We start from the raw sequence: 13,710 nt of genomic DNA, 5'->3' as shown, positions 1-13,710 counted from the left end.
TCTGTAATTCTGTTTTCATTAACATTTCTTATAAATATCCATTTTGTAAGTGTGTGTTCGTGTATTTTTAGAGGTATAATATTTCTTACCATAAACATCTTTTCTTTCAGGTGGCATCTCATGTTCTCACAGAACAAACTTGTAACCTAATTGATAACTTGGTCACCTCATTATCAGAAATTGTTCCCATGGTAAATGTTAGAGCCACTGCTTTAAAACTTAATGGTGATCTCCGAGCATTGACTATGGTGTACAACTCAGATGCATCATTACCAGTGTCTGATGAGCTGACTCCAACGTTGCTTCAGCTGTTGACAAAAGCACGTGAAGCTCGTCAGACCATAGAGGCGGAAGAGAATGCAGGTTGGTATTGCTACTACAGAAATGTTATTAAAATTTTTAATGGCTTCTGTGTGTGCAACAGTGTTTCGTTTCAAAGTATTATCTTAAAATGTACTGCCCTGCAGTGTTGGGGACTAGAATAGACCCATGTGTAGTCCTGCCGGTCATACGAGTCAGTTAAAAGGTGTCCTATACCTAGTACAGCTTTCACATTAAAGACTTGGCTATTTTCAAATGACAGTCATTATTAGCTCACATCACAGCCCCTCCCTCAACCTATTTGGCTAAATTACTTATGGTCCCCTTTTGAGGTCCTGACTGCCTCTTATCTAATTTTTCACAGCCATTAGAGTAGATACATGTTCACACCTGAAATCCGTTGTGGTAGCCAGTCTTTTGTAGGATGGGAGTGTCATCTTGTACCCTCACAGTTGCCTTGTCATGGTCGGATTGCACACAGGGGAGGGACTCCAGTCAGAGTGAGTGGCATCAGGGCGGCACCATCTGCAATGAAATGAAATGGTTCAAACTTACTCATACCAATAGCAGTGCCTACTTGGCTGTCTCAGCAGATAGAAAACAACGTTTCAATGCAGAGGCTTACAATTATATAGTGTTTCCATGTTTGACCATGCCGTGGGATGAAAGGCAGGCAACAAGAAATGAAATTAGATAGTTCATTCAGTTTTTATTGTGTTCTAGAACCAATTGAGAATCTTTGGCAACAACAAAGCCACTGTTTTTTGATGAAAACATGGAGACTAGGTATGAAGAACTCACTGCAATAGAGAAAACGTTAAATGCTAATCAATCACAGGCATTACAGGCCAAGGACAAGTTTTGGGATATATCATTTACCATCTCTCCTCATAACAAACTCAAATGATCTCATCCCCCATTATGACCTTCATTACAAATAGATCAAGAACTGCATGCTAATCTAGAGTGGCGCAGAGTATTCAGATGATACCTAAGGGTAATAGGTTGGGCACTGGCTTTCGATGGAAATGTTTTACCTGAGTAACTTAAGATCATGGTTTATAACTGTGAGGTGAAACCCTATTTCCCTCCATTTATGAGATGCTTTACATGCCTGAGTTGTGGACACACCCTGCTCTATTACGGAACATACTTTTGGGGTGTGTAGAAGGATAACAGATGACTGTAGACTTTGAGAACAACCCCCTACATGTGTAAACTTCCCAGACCACCACTCATCTCATTCATTGACATGTTCAGTATTCTAGAAGGAGATGAAATCCCAAGGCCACCTATCATAACGAGTTGCTAAGAAAAAGTTCAAATGACTCTACCCATCTGACATGTCAGACTTTCCAAACTTTGTAACCAAATCCCCACCTAGCAAGATAATAAAAAGATCTTGAGTGGCAACTCCTGGCACTAGCTGCATCTCAAAGCCTGTTTCTCAGCTGAGGAAGGATACATCAGCTTACATCACCCCTAACCACACAGCACCAGCGGCAACCACCCCACCAGTGCAGCCTCACACACCTTGTTCTCCTCTGGTATCACTAGGAAAGAGTGCACACTTGAAACTGCCCTCCACCCAGGATGAAACAGGCCAGCAATCTAACACCAACCAATGGTTGAAAGAACCACAGCCTGTAGGTTGTAGAAAAGGAATCACTTTAATATTGAGAGGACATGTGGGAAGAATCTGCCCAATCATACATTCAGACACTTTCAGTAAGCGGGTACCTCTAAACACTGTCGTACAAGATATGGCGTCTTCTGTGATCGTACGACCACTTCCTTGTTACTCTCTCCTTCCCAAACCACCAACCAGTGGAACATGCACCTCACCTTGTTGATTTCTCCTGAAAGTGAACTGGCAAGCTTTCACCTCCAAAGTAAGTTTTGAAGCCAGTCAAGAGAATGATACCAAAGGAGTGGAACAAAATGCTATTGGTTATTACACACACTTGGAGGCAACAATAGCTTCAGACCACCCCACTCAAAACCCGTGCCGTGGTGGTTGGAAGAAAAAAACAATCAGAGGGCACAGAAGAGCGAGCATGTTACACAGAAGAGCGAGCATGTTATGATATAAATACCATGCTTCTACAGAATATTTAATAGCTCTCAAAAGATTTTGGGCAAAAGTGTGAGTTTTGGATAGAAAAGAGAGAGAAGTGTTGAGAATAATATGCACCATTTGTGAGAGTCACTGCTGCATCGTCTCAGGTATGGACTAAACTCCACATTTGTGGTCACCAACCATCCACAGTAGGTCCTGGCATCTACCTGAATGGTGGGATCTTTTCTGATCCCTTGGTCATTGCAGAATGTTTTGCAGCACACTTTACCAAACTGTTCACTTGTAGTAACTATCATCTAAATTTTCTGATCTGGAAACACCTAGCTAAGTGAACCTACTTGTTTTTCCGTGTACAAGGCCTGGAATCATACAATGTTCCATTTTGTAAATGGGAGCTCCACAGGGCTTTAGCAGTGTGTTGAGACACAGCCCCCAAACGCATTAAAATCCAAGGTTAGATGATTGAACACCTTAACAACACCAGAATAAAACACATTCTCGGGTTTCTAAATTGTATTTGACAACAAGGGGAATTTCTTTCCCAATGGAAGGAGAGTATCAAAATTCCTATCCTGAAACCAGGAAAAGAACCACAAATTTTGACTATCAACCAATCTCTTTAATGAATGGTATGTGTAAATTATTTGAAAGACTGATCAGTTTATGAATGTGTTGGTGCCTGGAAGCCCTAGATATTTACAATAATATCTAAGCAGCTTTCGAACACTTTGTTCCCCACATATCAGCTGAGACATCGGGAATAGTCTGTATGCAGCGCTCTTGCACATTGCCAACACCTGACCACCATGTACTTCAATCTGCAGAAGACATATGATACTGCCAGGAACCATCACATCCTGCGGGCTGTGCATTAGTTGGGTTTTCAGGGTTTCTTACCAATTTTTATACAGAATTTTGTATCAGCTCTGACTGTTATGGGTCCAGATAGATTCAGCCTTCAGCAACCAGTGTGTACAGCATGTGTAATGTTTGTGTTGCCGCTGCACTGACACCGTTGTTGTGGCGACTTGTGTCCCCAGAATGACGTGTGTGGGAGCTGTGGGGATGGGATCTTCTCATGGCGAGTGCAGTGTCATGAATGCTGGCTCAATAAAAAATTTGTTATTATTGAATATTTTATCATACCATATGCCAGCATTGTTGCAAAAGTCCCAAGATTATGTAGGAGGCTAGACAGCATGTGTCTGGCTGGGCTGTGGCCTGTCTGCTGTGGTCTGCCTAAGACTGATGCCACAACAATTCTTGCCTTGGGAGAATTCAGTGCTCTGAATTCCAAGCTACTACAGAACATATGAATTACTGGAGATACAACTATGTTTACATTTTCTCCTCCTTTTGCAGCTTTGATGCATTCTTTCTCCCATCACTATTTACTCTCCTGTGGTCACTTTTGTCCATACCATTCACATTAGGATCCATTTTATGTAATAATCTCTAGGCTGTTGCCCTTAGTCTCTAGGCAAAATACTTACAGGCTCCATCATTCATTGGCCCATTCGGCAGCAGTGTCAAGCCACATCATAAGGATTATTTTTTTATTTTTTTTTAGTACTCCACTTTTACTTATCTAAAAGTAGAGAATCAAGTACTCATTCATTACTGTGAATTATCCTTCTTACACTAGCTTCTGCAACATATCAGAAGCCAAGAATCGTGCCACATTGATAACACCACTTCTTGCCTGATCACTGAATTAAGCAGCGTTGGGCCTGGCAAGTACTTGGGTGAGGGACCGTCCAGGAAAAACTGGGTGCCTTTGGTTTTAAGGACACACAAGTCGCTGATATGGCATCCAATTGAAAGACTTGCAACAGGCCAGTGAGCCACACAAAATTATCATCGTCCCATATCACTCATCTTCACCTACATACTCATCCTATTCCCCATGTTGTACATTATCCTATTAAATATAACATCTTATTACTAGGTCGGAGCAATAAAAACAGCCTTCAACGCATGAACTCTTAATCGACTCCTGTTTCACAATAGCATTTTCTCCTTGTCATATTTCGCAAAACCAGATATGTTCTCCCATCATGACTCCCATTATTTCTTACATCATTTCTGATAATATTGCTCTTTGATTTTTTGCTATTATGTTTTGATTTTTTGCTATTATGCTTACTGAGCTTTGAAGAACCAGGAACAATATAACAATGAAGTCACGGCCGGTGACCTTTCTGTGAGGTATTGTCCTACTACACTGTTGTCATGATGAGAATACAGAAAACCCAAACAATAAGACACTGCTGCAGCACTAATTTCTTTTAACTACCACACTGGAAAAAAGAATCACAGATAGAATCAGAAGGAGTGTAATACAGGAGTGGAAAATAAGAGAGAAGCTCCACACTGAGTGCAGGTACTCAGTGGACATCAAACCACGTATCTACTATCACAGATGTTTGAAGGACTCCTAAATTCCTAACTCACTTCCCAACACTGTTTACAATAAATTACACTTCCACTTGCTTACCATGTACATTCATATGAACTTCCCCAGTACCTCTGGTTTTCCATGTCTCAGCCACAAATACTCTCTGTATTGCCTGGTATAATGCCCCCTTTGTTGGCATGTCCAATATACTACATCATGCGATTTGACACTTGGAGTCCCACTGCAAGCGTGTAACTGGTTTCATCAGTTCTTCCTTTGGACACTGAGTACCACAAGCCTATCTATTCCTGATATAATTGAAATGTATTAATAGGACAATGGGAAGAGGATGGAAATAAACTCGGGACTAATGGTCTCAAGGAACCCCCGAGTGGTTACAGGATACACATCTTCTACTTACTCTCAATTGACGGTGAAAACAGGATCTCCACTAATTCCACTGCTGATTCCACATTTGCTGGACCACTACACTCACATCAGTGTTTCAGTGTTGCAGGATAGCCATTGCTGCCACAAAAATCATTGTGTGTGAGAGGCTGTGGGGCTGCGTTCTTCCAGGAAAGGTGGCAAGTGTGGAGTCAAGGAAGGTGGCTTACTGAAACATTCTTTATTATTTGACATTTCTCATACAGCAGGTTGATGCCAGCAGCCCAGGTGTGGCTAGTAGCAGTGAGTGAGGCAGCATAATGGAGGCTGGTGGTTTCGGCAGCCTCGCTGATGTGAGACGGTTGTCCACTCAAGAACCTAGCGAGCTTCCGGTTGGAAAGACATACTCTGTTTATGGCCCAAGGCGGTTGGCAGGGATGTGCAGGCACACTGAGTTGAACCCAGAACCTTAAAGGCCAGCTGGAGTGTCAGGTGACAGCACCCAATAAGAGACCTTGCCTCAGCAGTACCCATTCAAAGCCCAAAACTGTGGAGACTATCTGACAGCTCATAGACAAATGACTGCTTGGTTGATGATGCTGTTCGATGAAGCTACAGTTGCTCGGCTGTACATCCGACTGATGATTAAGAGGGTACTGTGCCATACAAATGCATGATGGCGATGAAATGAAGCTGTTGGCTGAATTGTGGGTGTTTGTACTTGCACTGGCCATATGTATAGTGGCAGTAACTTAATTCCTATCATGTAGCCGGGTGTGAAGTGTTGCTTTACACTGCAGTGTGTAGCAATCCAGCCCACCATAACACCAGTGTTATTGAACACTCAACAGCAAAATTACGCATGTGGCTGTCTCGAATACCCTAAGCTGGGATGAGACTGATGCCGCAACAAAGAATCTGATTTCCCCTAGGAATCAGTTTTAAGAGTAAGCCTTTTCACCATTGCAATCTGTGGTATTGTGACTAGAGCCATGCATTGTGCCATATCTGCCCACTCAAGCCCGGCTGCGGCCAACTGCTCCATCCTGTTGCCCACACCAGGGGTATTCAAGCTCAAGTATAGCAGCAATGGAGTGCACGATAGATATTTGATAGAAGTGGAAACTCTGTCTCCTAGCTAAACTAGAAACTTATTGGTGTTGAAGATTTATTTTCTGTAACGTAGTCACTAGAAGTTTCGAGTACCTTCTCATTTCAATTTACACCACACGTAGATTCCAAAACTATTGTATTTTCCAAGCGATTGCGAATCCATTTGTTGTTACTAGATGGAGCAGGGAAATTGTGTTTGAAATTTTTCCAAATCCCTTCAATTGTTCATTAATTTTATTCTTGACGTTTTTGTCCAAAGTAACATGAATTTCTACTAGCAAATCATGAAAGGCATCTAAGCATGCAATTTGATAGGAATTTAGACAGATTTCCCAAACTGCAAGGCTTTTAATGAACAATTCGTATGGTCTTGCACACTGCACAGATTTGTGTTTGGGCTGTGAAGTAATAAATTTCAACTGTCAAGTTTTTAACAAAATTTCTTTCAAATAAGCTAATCCGGAAGCATATACTTTGCCTAGGAAAGGTGTACCGGGTGAGAAAAAGATAAATGTCGTACAATATGAGAACAGTTCTTCTGTGATAAAAGGATGTTACGTCTGTGTTAGTCAAAACTTGTAAATACTTAGGTTAATCCTGAAAAAAATTACTAATTAGTAGGGTGACCATTAATGAAATTAACTATTTTGATGGCATCGTAGCCGGCCGGGATGGCCGAGCAGTTCTAGGCACTACAGCCTGGAACCGCGCGACCGCTACAGTCGCAGGTTCGAATCCTGCCTCGGGTATGGATGTGTGTGATGTCCTTAGGTTAGTTAGGTTTAAGTAGTTCTAAGTTCTAGGGGACTGATGACCTCAGCAGTTAAGTCCCATAGTGCTCAGAGCCATTTGAACCATTTTTGATGGCATCGTAAGGTACAGACGTTTCTCACATGTACCTAACAATAAATTAATGTAATAATTACAAGTAAATGTGGAGATTTAAGTAACCATCTTGTTGCTGATGTTTTACAGACATGTTATATTAATATAAGACCGGAGATGAAGTACTCTGTTGTTAAGTGCTGTGTGAAGGAAAAAGCTGCTTGCAAACAAGCCACAGAGATTTTTTTTCACACCCACAACAATGCGATGCCTGGTGGGCAAACGACTTCACAAGCAGCCAAGCCACACAAGTGGCCAGACAGACTCAGTTTCTGGTGGGGCACCACACTGCCCAACAGACCCTGGTGCAGCTCGACTGGCTGACTGGGTGGTGGCAGTCGAGGCTATGGTCCCAGGCGGTCCGCGCAGGCTCGTTGCATGCATCTGATACTGACTCTCGTGTGACCCTTGTTTATCTCATCACTGTTGTGGACAACTTTTGCCTGTATTACAGCTCTACATCATTGTGTACCACAGAGTCTCAACTTTAGGGAGCCATATGGGTAGTAGAAAACTGGGCTGTGAATCATGGGTATCAATATTCTTTTACAAATATTTGCATTGTGCACTTTTTTTAACTGAGGACTGTACATCCTCACCCAGAATTTTACCTAGGTAACCAGTTACCTGAAGTCATAAAACATTTCAAAGTTTTAGGCCCTTTATTTGATGGTAAGCTGACTTGGTTACCACATGTATACGACTTACAGGCAAACTGCACGAGGAAACTTTACCCTCAGATTTCTCAGCAATGCCCCTTGGGGTGCAGACTGCACAGTTCTTCTGGGAGGAGGTATCCCACCACTGAGGGTGATACGCCAGCAACTCTTATCGAACTATGTGGTCACAATTCTTCAGATGCCTACCCATTCATGTTACTCGACTCTGTTTCACAACCAGCAGTTCAGACTATGTACAAATTGCACAAAAATAGATACACCAGCTGGGGTACAATTGAAGGCCCTGTGCAAGGGCATCTGTATACACAGAGTTCCCTTTCAGTGTGCACCCAGTCCTGTGATTCAGATGGAGCCCTTCTGTGGCCCTGAGGAAAATACACACCCCACCACTTTCAGGCACCTATTCCATTCATTTCTCAGTGACTACCCCAATTCGAAATACATCTGCATGATGGATACACGAAGGGATACAAAAAGCTTTTCCTACCAAGTTCACATAGTGTAAACACCATAGAATTGGTAGTCATATTTCTGTTCTGCAACACATCGAAACTATCCCAACAAAGAACTTCCTAGTTTGTAGCAACTCTATGGGCTGCTTTCAAGGAATGTATCAATGCTACCTCAGAAATGTTTTGGTTGCTAGCAACCTATGATTAACCTACACAGCTTCTGAACAACCGTAGTATTCATCTGGACATAAAGCCACATGGGCATACCAGGAAATGAATTGCAGACAAGATAGCTAAAGAAGAAATCACAGGAGACAAACTTGAACTCAGAGTACCAATCATAGACATACAGTTGCAACTGTATGTCTATGTCTGAAAATCTGGGATATGGTACAGCAAACTATTTTAACCTGTAACAAGCTGAGGGCAATCAGAAGGACCATGAAGGCTTTGGATACTTCTGTCCAAGCCTCTCGTGCTGTGCCAACTACATATTGTCATTCAGGTCGCATGACTTATTTAGTTTCATAACCAGTAAAAGCCTTTCAGGCACATATGTAGATCAGAACACTGATGTCACATTTGCAACCTCATTATGGAATAGTGGAAACTCCTCTTGAAGAAAACGACGTAGAACTTCTGGATAGCTCTAACATGAAAGAATTTGTCTTTTAAAAGGGAATTACATTGCAGATCGAGTGATTCAATCTGCAGGTGCACAGGAGTGCTTTCACATGATATGGGAAACAGTCTTGAAAACAGCTCATAAACAGATGTATGCTTGGCAGTGCCTACAAATGTTTAGAAAGCTGTTCGGTAATTTTTTCAACACCACAATGGATTGTTCAAAAGTTACATTTTCTTTTATGTCAGTGAGCTTAGGGAATTGAGCAGTGTTCCTTACCAGAAGTTGTACCTATCACAATGTGATTTTCTTTTTAAATCATAAATAAGTTTCTTCTCACTTTGCAATGTCTTGCCAAGGGCAGTCGGCACTCAGCTCTATTTTTAAGATACAAGGTCTGCAATCCATTGCGGATCTTCCAATTTTCATTCTTGCTTTGCTTTTTCCTTCAGAAATTCAACAGCAGCAGATCTTAAATCGAAAACACAGCCCAGGCATTTCCTTTGATTTAACCATTGTGTAGTTGTTGTGGTCTTCAGTCTCCATGCTACTATATTGTGTGCAAGCCTCTTCATCTCCAAATAACTTCTGCAACCTATTACATCATTCTGAATCTGCTTACTGTGTTCATACCTTTGTCTCGCTTTATAATTTTTACCCCCCACCCTTCCATCCATTACTAAATTGGTGATCCCTTGATGTGTCAGAATGTGTCCTGTCAACTGATTGCTTTTTCCAGTCAGGCTGTGCCACAAATTTTGTTTCTCCCCAATTATAGCCAGTCTGCTTTATTAGCTGGATTATCTATCCATTTAATCTTCAGCATTCTTATGTGGTATGACATTTCAAAAGCTTCTATTCTCTTCTTGTTTAAACTGTTTATCGTCCCTGTTTCACTTCGTTATATGGCTATTCTCCAGACAAATACTTTCAGAAAAGACTTCCTGACACTTAAATCTACATTAAGTGTTAGCAAATCTCTCTTTTTCAGAAAGACTTTTCCTACCATTACCAGTCTAGATTTTATATCCTCTCTACTTCGACCATTGTGTCTCATTTCCTAATCTAATTTCATCAGCATCACCTGATTTAATTCAACTATATTCCATTATCCTTGATTTGCTTTTGATGATGTTGATCTTATATCCTCCTTTCAAGACACTGTCCATTCCGTTCAACTGCTCTTCCAAGTCCTTTGCTGTCTCTGACAGAATTACAGTCTTTGGCGAACCTCAAAGTTCTTATTTCTTCTCCCTGAATTTTGGTGCCTACCTAAACAACTTACTTTTCAGTAAAATATAACAACTCCACACCATTTGTTCAGTTCCATCAAAAACTGTTGCAGTTGAGGATGTAGTGATGTGTGCAACTTCAGAAAACTTACCGTTCACACCACGAATCCATCTTGTCTTCCATGCCTGCATATTTAACACAAAGTGTTTCTTTATGTACAGAACAATGAATCCCATGAAAATCACCTGTTTATTGTTGTAATTTTTAGCTCTTTCATTGTCAACTAAATCTTTCAATTCTTTCTGTGTGGTGCTGTCAAGCCACATAGCAAATTTGTTATACCTACCAGTTATGCAGCTACATAAGAGATATTGAGAGTTCTCACCCTTCTCCTCTGTGATCCCCATTTATTTTTAAAAGATTGTGATGGTAGATCACTAGACTGCCTTCTTTTACACAAACACCAGTTAGACCTGTGAACTTCATCTGTAAGTGAACAAATAGCAAAGGATAAACAGTCCTTACATCAAGAGTCTGCCGAACTGAAGAAAGTCATGCTGACAAAAATAAGTCACACCAAATGCAGAAAAAAGTGTCACATTACACAGCTAAATGAAATGTCGCACTTTCTGAGAAGGGCCTAGCAACGCTGAGTAGTACCAAGACAAGCCAAGTCTGGGACCGCATGAGAGCAGTACATTGTGCATGCATGTTAAACATAACTTGGCTGACCCTTAGATCAACAGTAATAAATACTTTACCCTTTCCTATTCCAGTTAAAAATGGCATAGGAGAAGTAATATGTCGCTCGACTCTTCCTGGAACATACACTCCCGGAATTTCAATAGGAAACCTCTCCACAATTCACAGTGTGTCCATTGTAACTTTTGCATTGGATTTTGTGTAGCATCTCCATAATGCTCTCACACCAATTAAACAGTCACATGATGAAACACGCAATATGCAAGAATCAGGTGAACAAATGTTTCGTAACCCTCTTTTTTGTGGATGAATTATGTTTCTTCAAGCTTTTGTAATGAATTTCAGCCATTTAATTTGCTTTTCTACAGTTGTTGTTTATGGTCATTCTACGTTAGATCACTGTGGTTGGTAACTCATTAGCATTTTACTCCAAATTCTGTCTCCATCTGAACAGGCTTCGTAAGGTGAAATGGTACCAAGTGACTGCCATGTCATCCTTGACCAATAGGCATCACTGCATGTGAGTATGGAGGGACAAGTGGTCAGCACACTGCTCTCCCACTCGTTGTCAGTTTTTGTGACCATAGCAGCTACGTCTGAATCAAGTAGTTCCTCATTTAGTCTCACAAGGCCTGAGTACACCATGCTTGCCGACAGTGCTATTACCATTTCCAGTGATTTGTAATGAATAGTGGATTTAATCATCTATTTAAGCACATTACATACATTCATAGTCACAGCCACTCCCAGCACTAGTACAGTTCAATGCAGGTTTTCCTGCAATTCACTTCAATCTTCTGCCATTGCCAATTCCTAATAAATAGGTGCACCCTCTGTGGACTGCTACATAGAGATTCCAGCATAATCTCCAACATCAAGAATATACATTGCAAACAGTAACATTTGCATCACACTTCCTTGGGGTATTCCTGAAATTACCTTGATTTTGTTCCTTTAAGAGAAAATGTTGGGTTCTGTATGCAAGAAAGACCTGAATCCAATCACAAATCTGGTCAGGTACTCGGTGAGCTCATATTTTGTACACTAAATAAGGGTGTGGAACCACATCAACTGCCTTCCTGAGGCCACGAAACATGACAACAACGTGAGTGCCAATGTTTACAGAGCTTCAATCTCATGGGCGCACAGAGCGAGTGGAGTGTCACAGGATCTCTGTTTACAGTTTCTGTGTTGACTTGTCACAGAGATTTTCGCTCTCCAAAAATTAATAATATGTAAGTGTCCAGCATGTTCCATAACTCCTCAACAGATTGAGATCAGCGTTACAGGCATTTAATTATGTGTATCTGTTCTACAACGCTTCTCGAAAACTGTAATGATCCCCCCCCCCCTCAGTCGCTGTGTACCCTTTGTTGCTCCAGCGACTTGTTTAAAATGCTCCATGCAAAATCAAACAGTTATGCTTACTGTTTTTCTCCTCTTTATCTAAGATTTTCTTTTGAATTTCAGTTCTTAAAAGTACATGGTGTGTTATGTTTCTAAAAGCCCAAGAATGTCCTACCAGATTGAGTTAAGTGAAATAAGTATCACATGTTATAAACACCACAGTTGAAATTGAAGTAAAAGAAAATATAAGAGGAGCAATGAACATCAAGTAATTTTTTTTTTTTAATCTGTCGATTTTATGTTATGATGATATATACTTGTGCCATCCTGTGAGAGATAGTTGTAAATTTTCTCTTGGCCATATGCATCACATTATTTTTGGTAATGTGTTCTGCTTACAGTTTTCTCCAGCATTTATCACAGTGACTTTCAGTTGATTACATGAAGGTCCTCAACAGCATTTCTGCCATCAGTCAATGTTGGAAGTGATTTGCTTGTTGTCATTACCTCATTTTCGTCCTCAGATTCCATTTCAGTAGCTCAATCCATTTTACCTACATTTGTGTCGTGCTATTCCTCAGATTTTTATCCTTGTTCTTGGAATGTGAACTTTGATTGCTGGACCTTCCAATGCTGTTCGTTCTGTTCACTTGGACTGGGAAAGGGGATGCTTCCATTGTCCTCCTTGCCTTGATTTATGATGGACTTAATGGCAGTGTCTTTGTATTCCTAATCTGTTGTAAGTTTGTTTTTTGGTCTTTGACTTGATTTGATGCAAAGTCTTTCTAGTTTTTGGTCCCTCGGGTTCTGCTCATGGATAGGCTGTTCTGCTTCTCGGGGATTATGTGGCACTGTACCAAATTCTTCATTTGGAATGGATTAAGATAGCACATCTCCACCACTATCTGAGTGTTGTTAACTCAGTTGACCAACTCTGGTTTGCTTAGTATTTCTGTGTTTTCAGTCATCACAATTTTTCTATTGTTTGTTTCTAGCATCCTGCTACGCACCACTGCTGTCCATTTAGTCTTGGCTGAATATGTCAGTGGCATGTTTATTGTGCCAGGCATGTGCTCAGCTATCTCCCTGGCCAGCACAGCGCACTATCTTGAGCACTCAGCATGCTCTTGTATAGAGGAGTTACACACAGCACACAGCTGGTCTGCCTGTCTTTTATAAATAGTGTGCAGTATGCAGATAGATTATGAATAACAGAATGAGATTCATTAAATCAGTATTAACTTTCTTAACTCCAATGAGAACAAGAAAAGGACATCCCTTGCCCCACCTGTCAGAGGCACAGAAATTACTCACCCATACTATTTAGAACTTGACTCGCATGACCACAGGGGATTTCAAAGGGGAGCTCGAAAACTCGTACAGTATGCATCATCCCTATATCAGCAAAAGTTATCTGAACCTCCCTTATGCATGTGTAAATCTCAGAGTGCCTCCACTCTCTTCAGATAAACTGTTGCAAATTTCTA

At 41.0% G+C, this 13,710-nt stretch overlaps 1 protein-coding gene across 2 annotated transcripts in view; it reads left to right on the top strand.

The window, feature by feature from the left end:
- The window catches only part of LOC126352307 (ubiquitin carboxyl-terminal hydrolase 34), a 538,206-nt gene that overhangs the window by 417,073 nt on the left and 107,423 nt on the right, over positions 1–13,710 (top strand). For both annotated transcript variants that reach the window (XR_007565188.1, XM_050002677.1), the window contains exon 51: positions 111–363. Coding sequence is in view for 1 of the 2 variants with exons in the window: in XM_050002677.1 (XP_049858634.1) it covers positions 111–363 (253 nt within the window). In the remaining variant the exon portion in view is untranslated. The remainder of the gene's footprint in view (positions 1–110; positions 364–13,710) is intronic.

This window comes from Schistocerca gregaria, chromosome 1, assembly GCF_023897955.1.
Source record: "Schistocerca gregaria isolate iqSchGreg1 chromosome 1, iqSchGreg1.2, whole genome shotgun sequence".
NCBI lineage: Eukaryota > Metazoa > Arthropoda > Insecta > Orthoptera > Acrididae > Schistocerca > Schistocerca gregaria.
The sequence above is the reverse complement of the archived record's forward strand: the minus strand, read 5'-3'. Positions and strand labels throughout refer to the sequence as shown.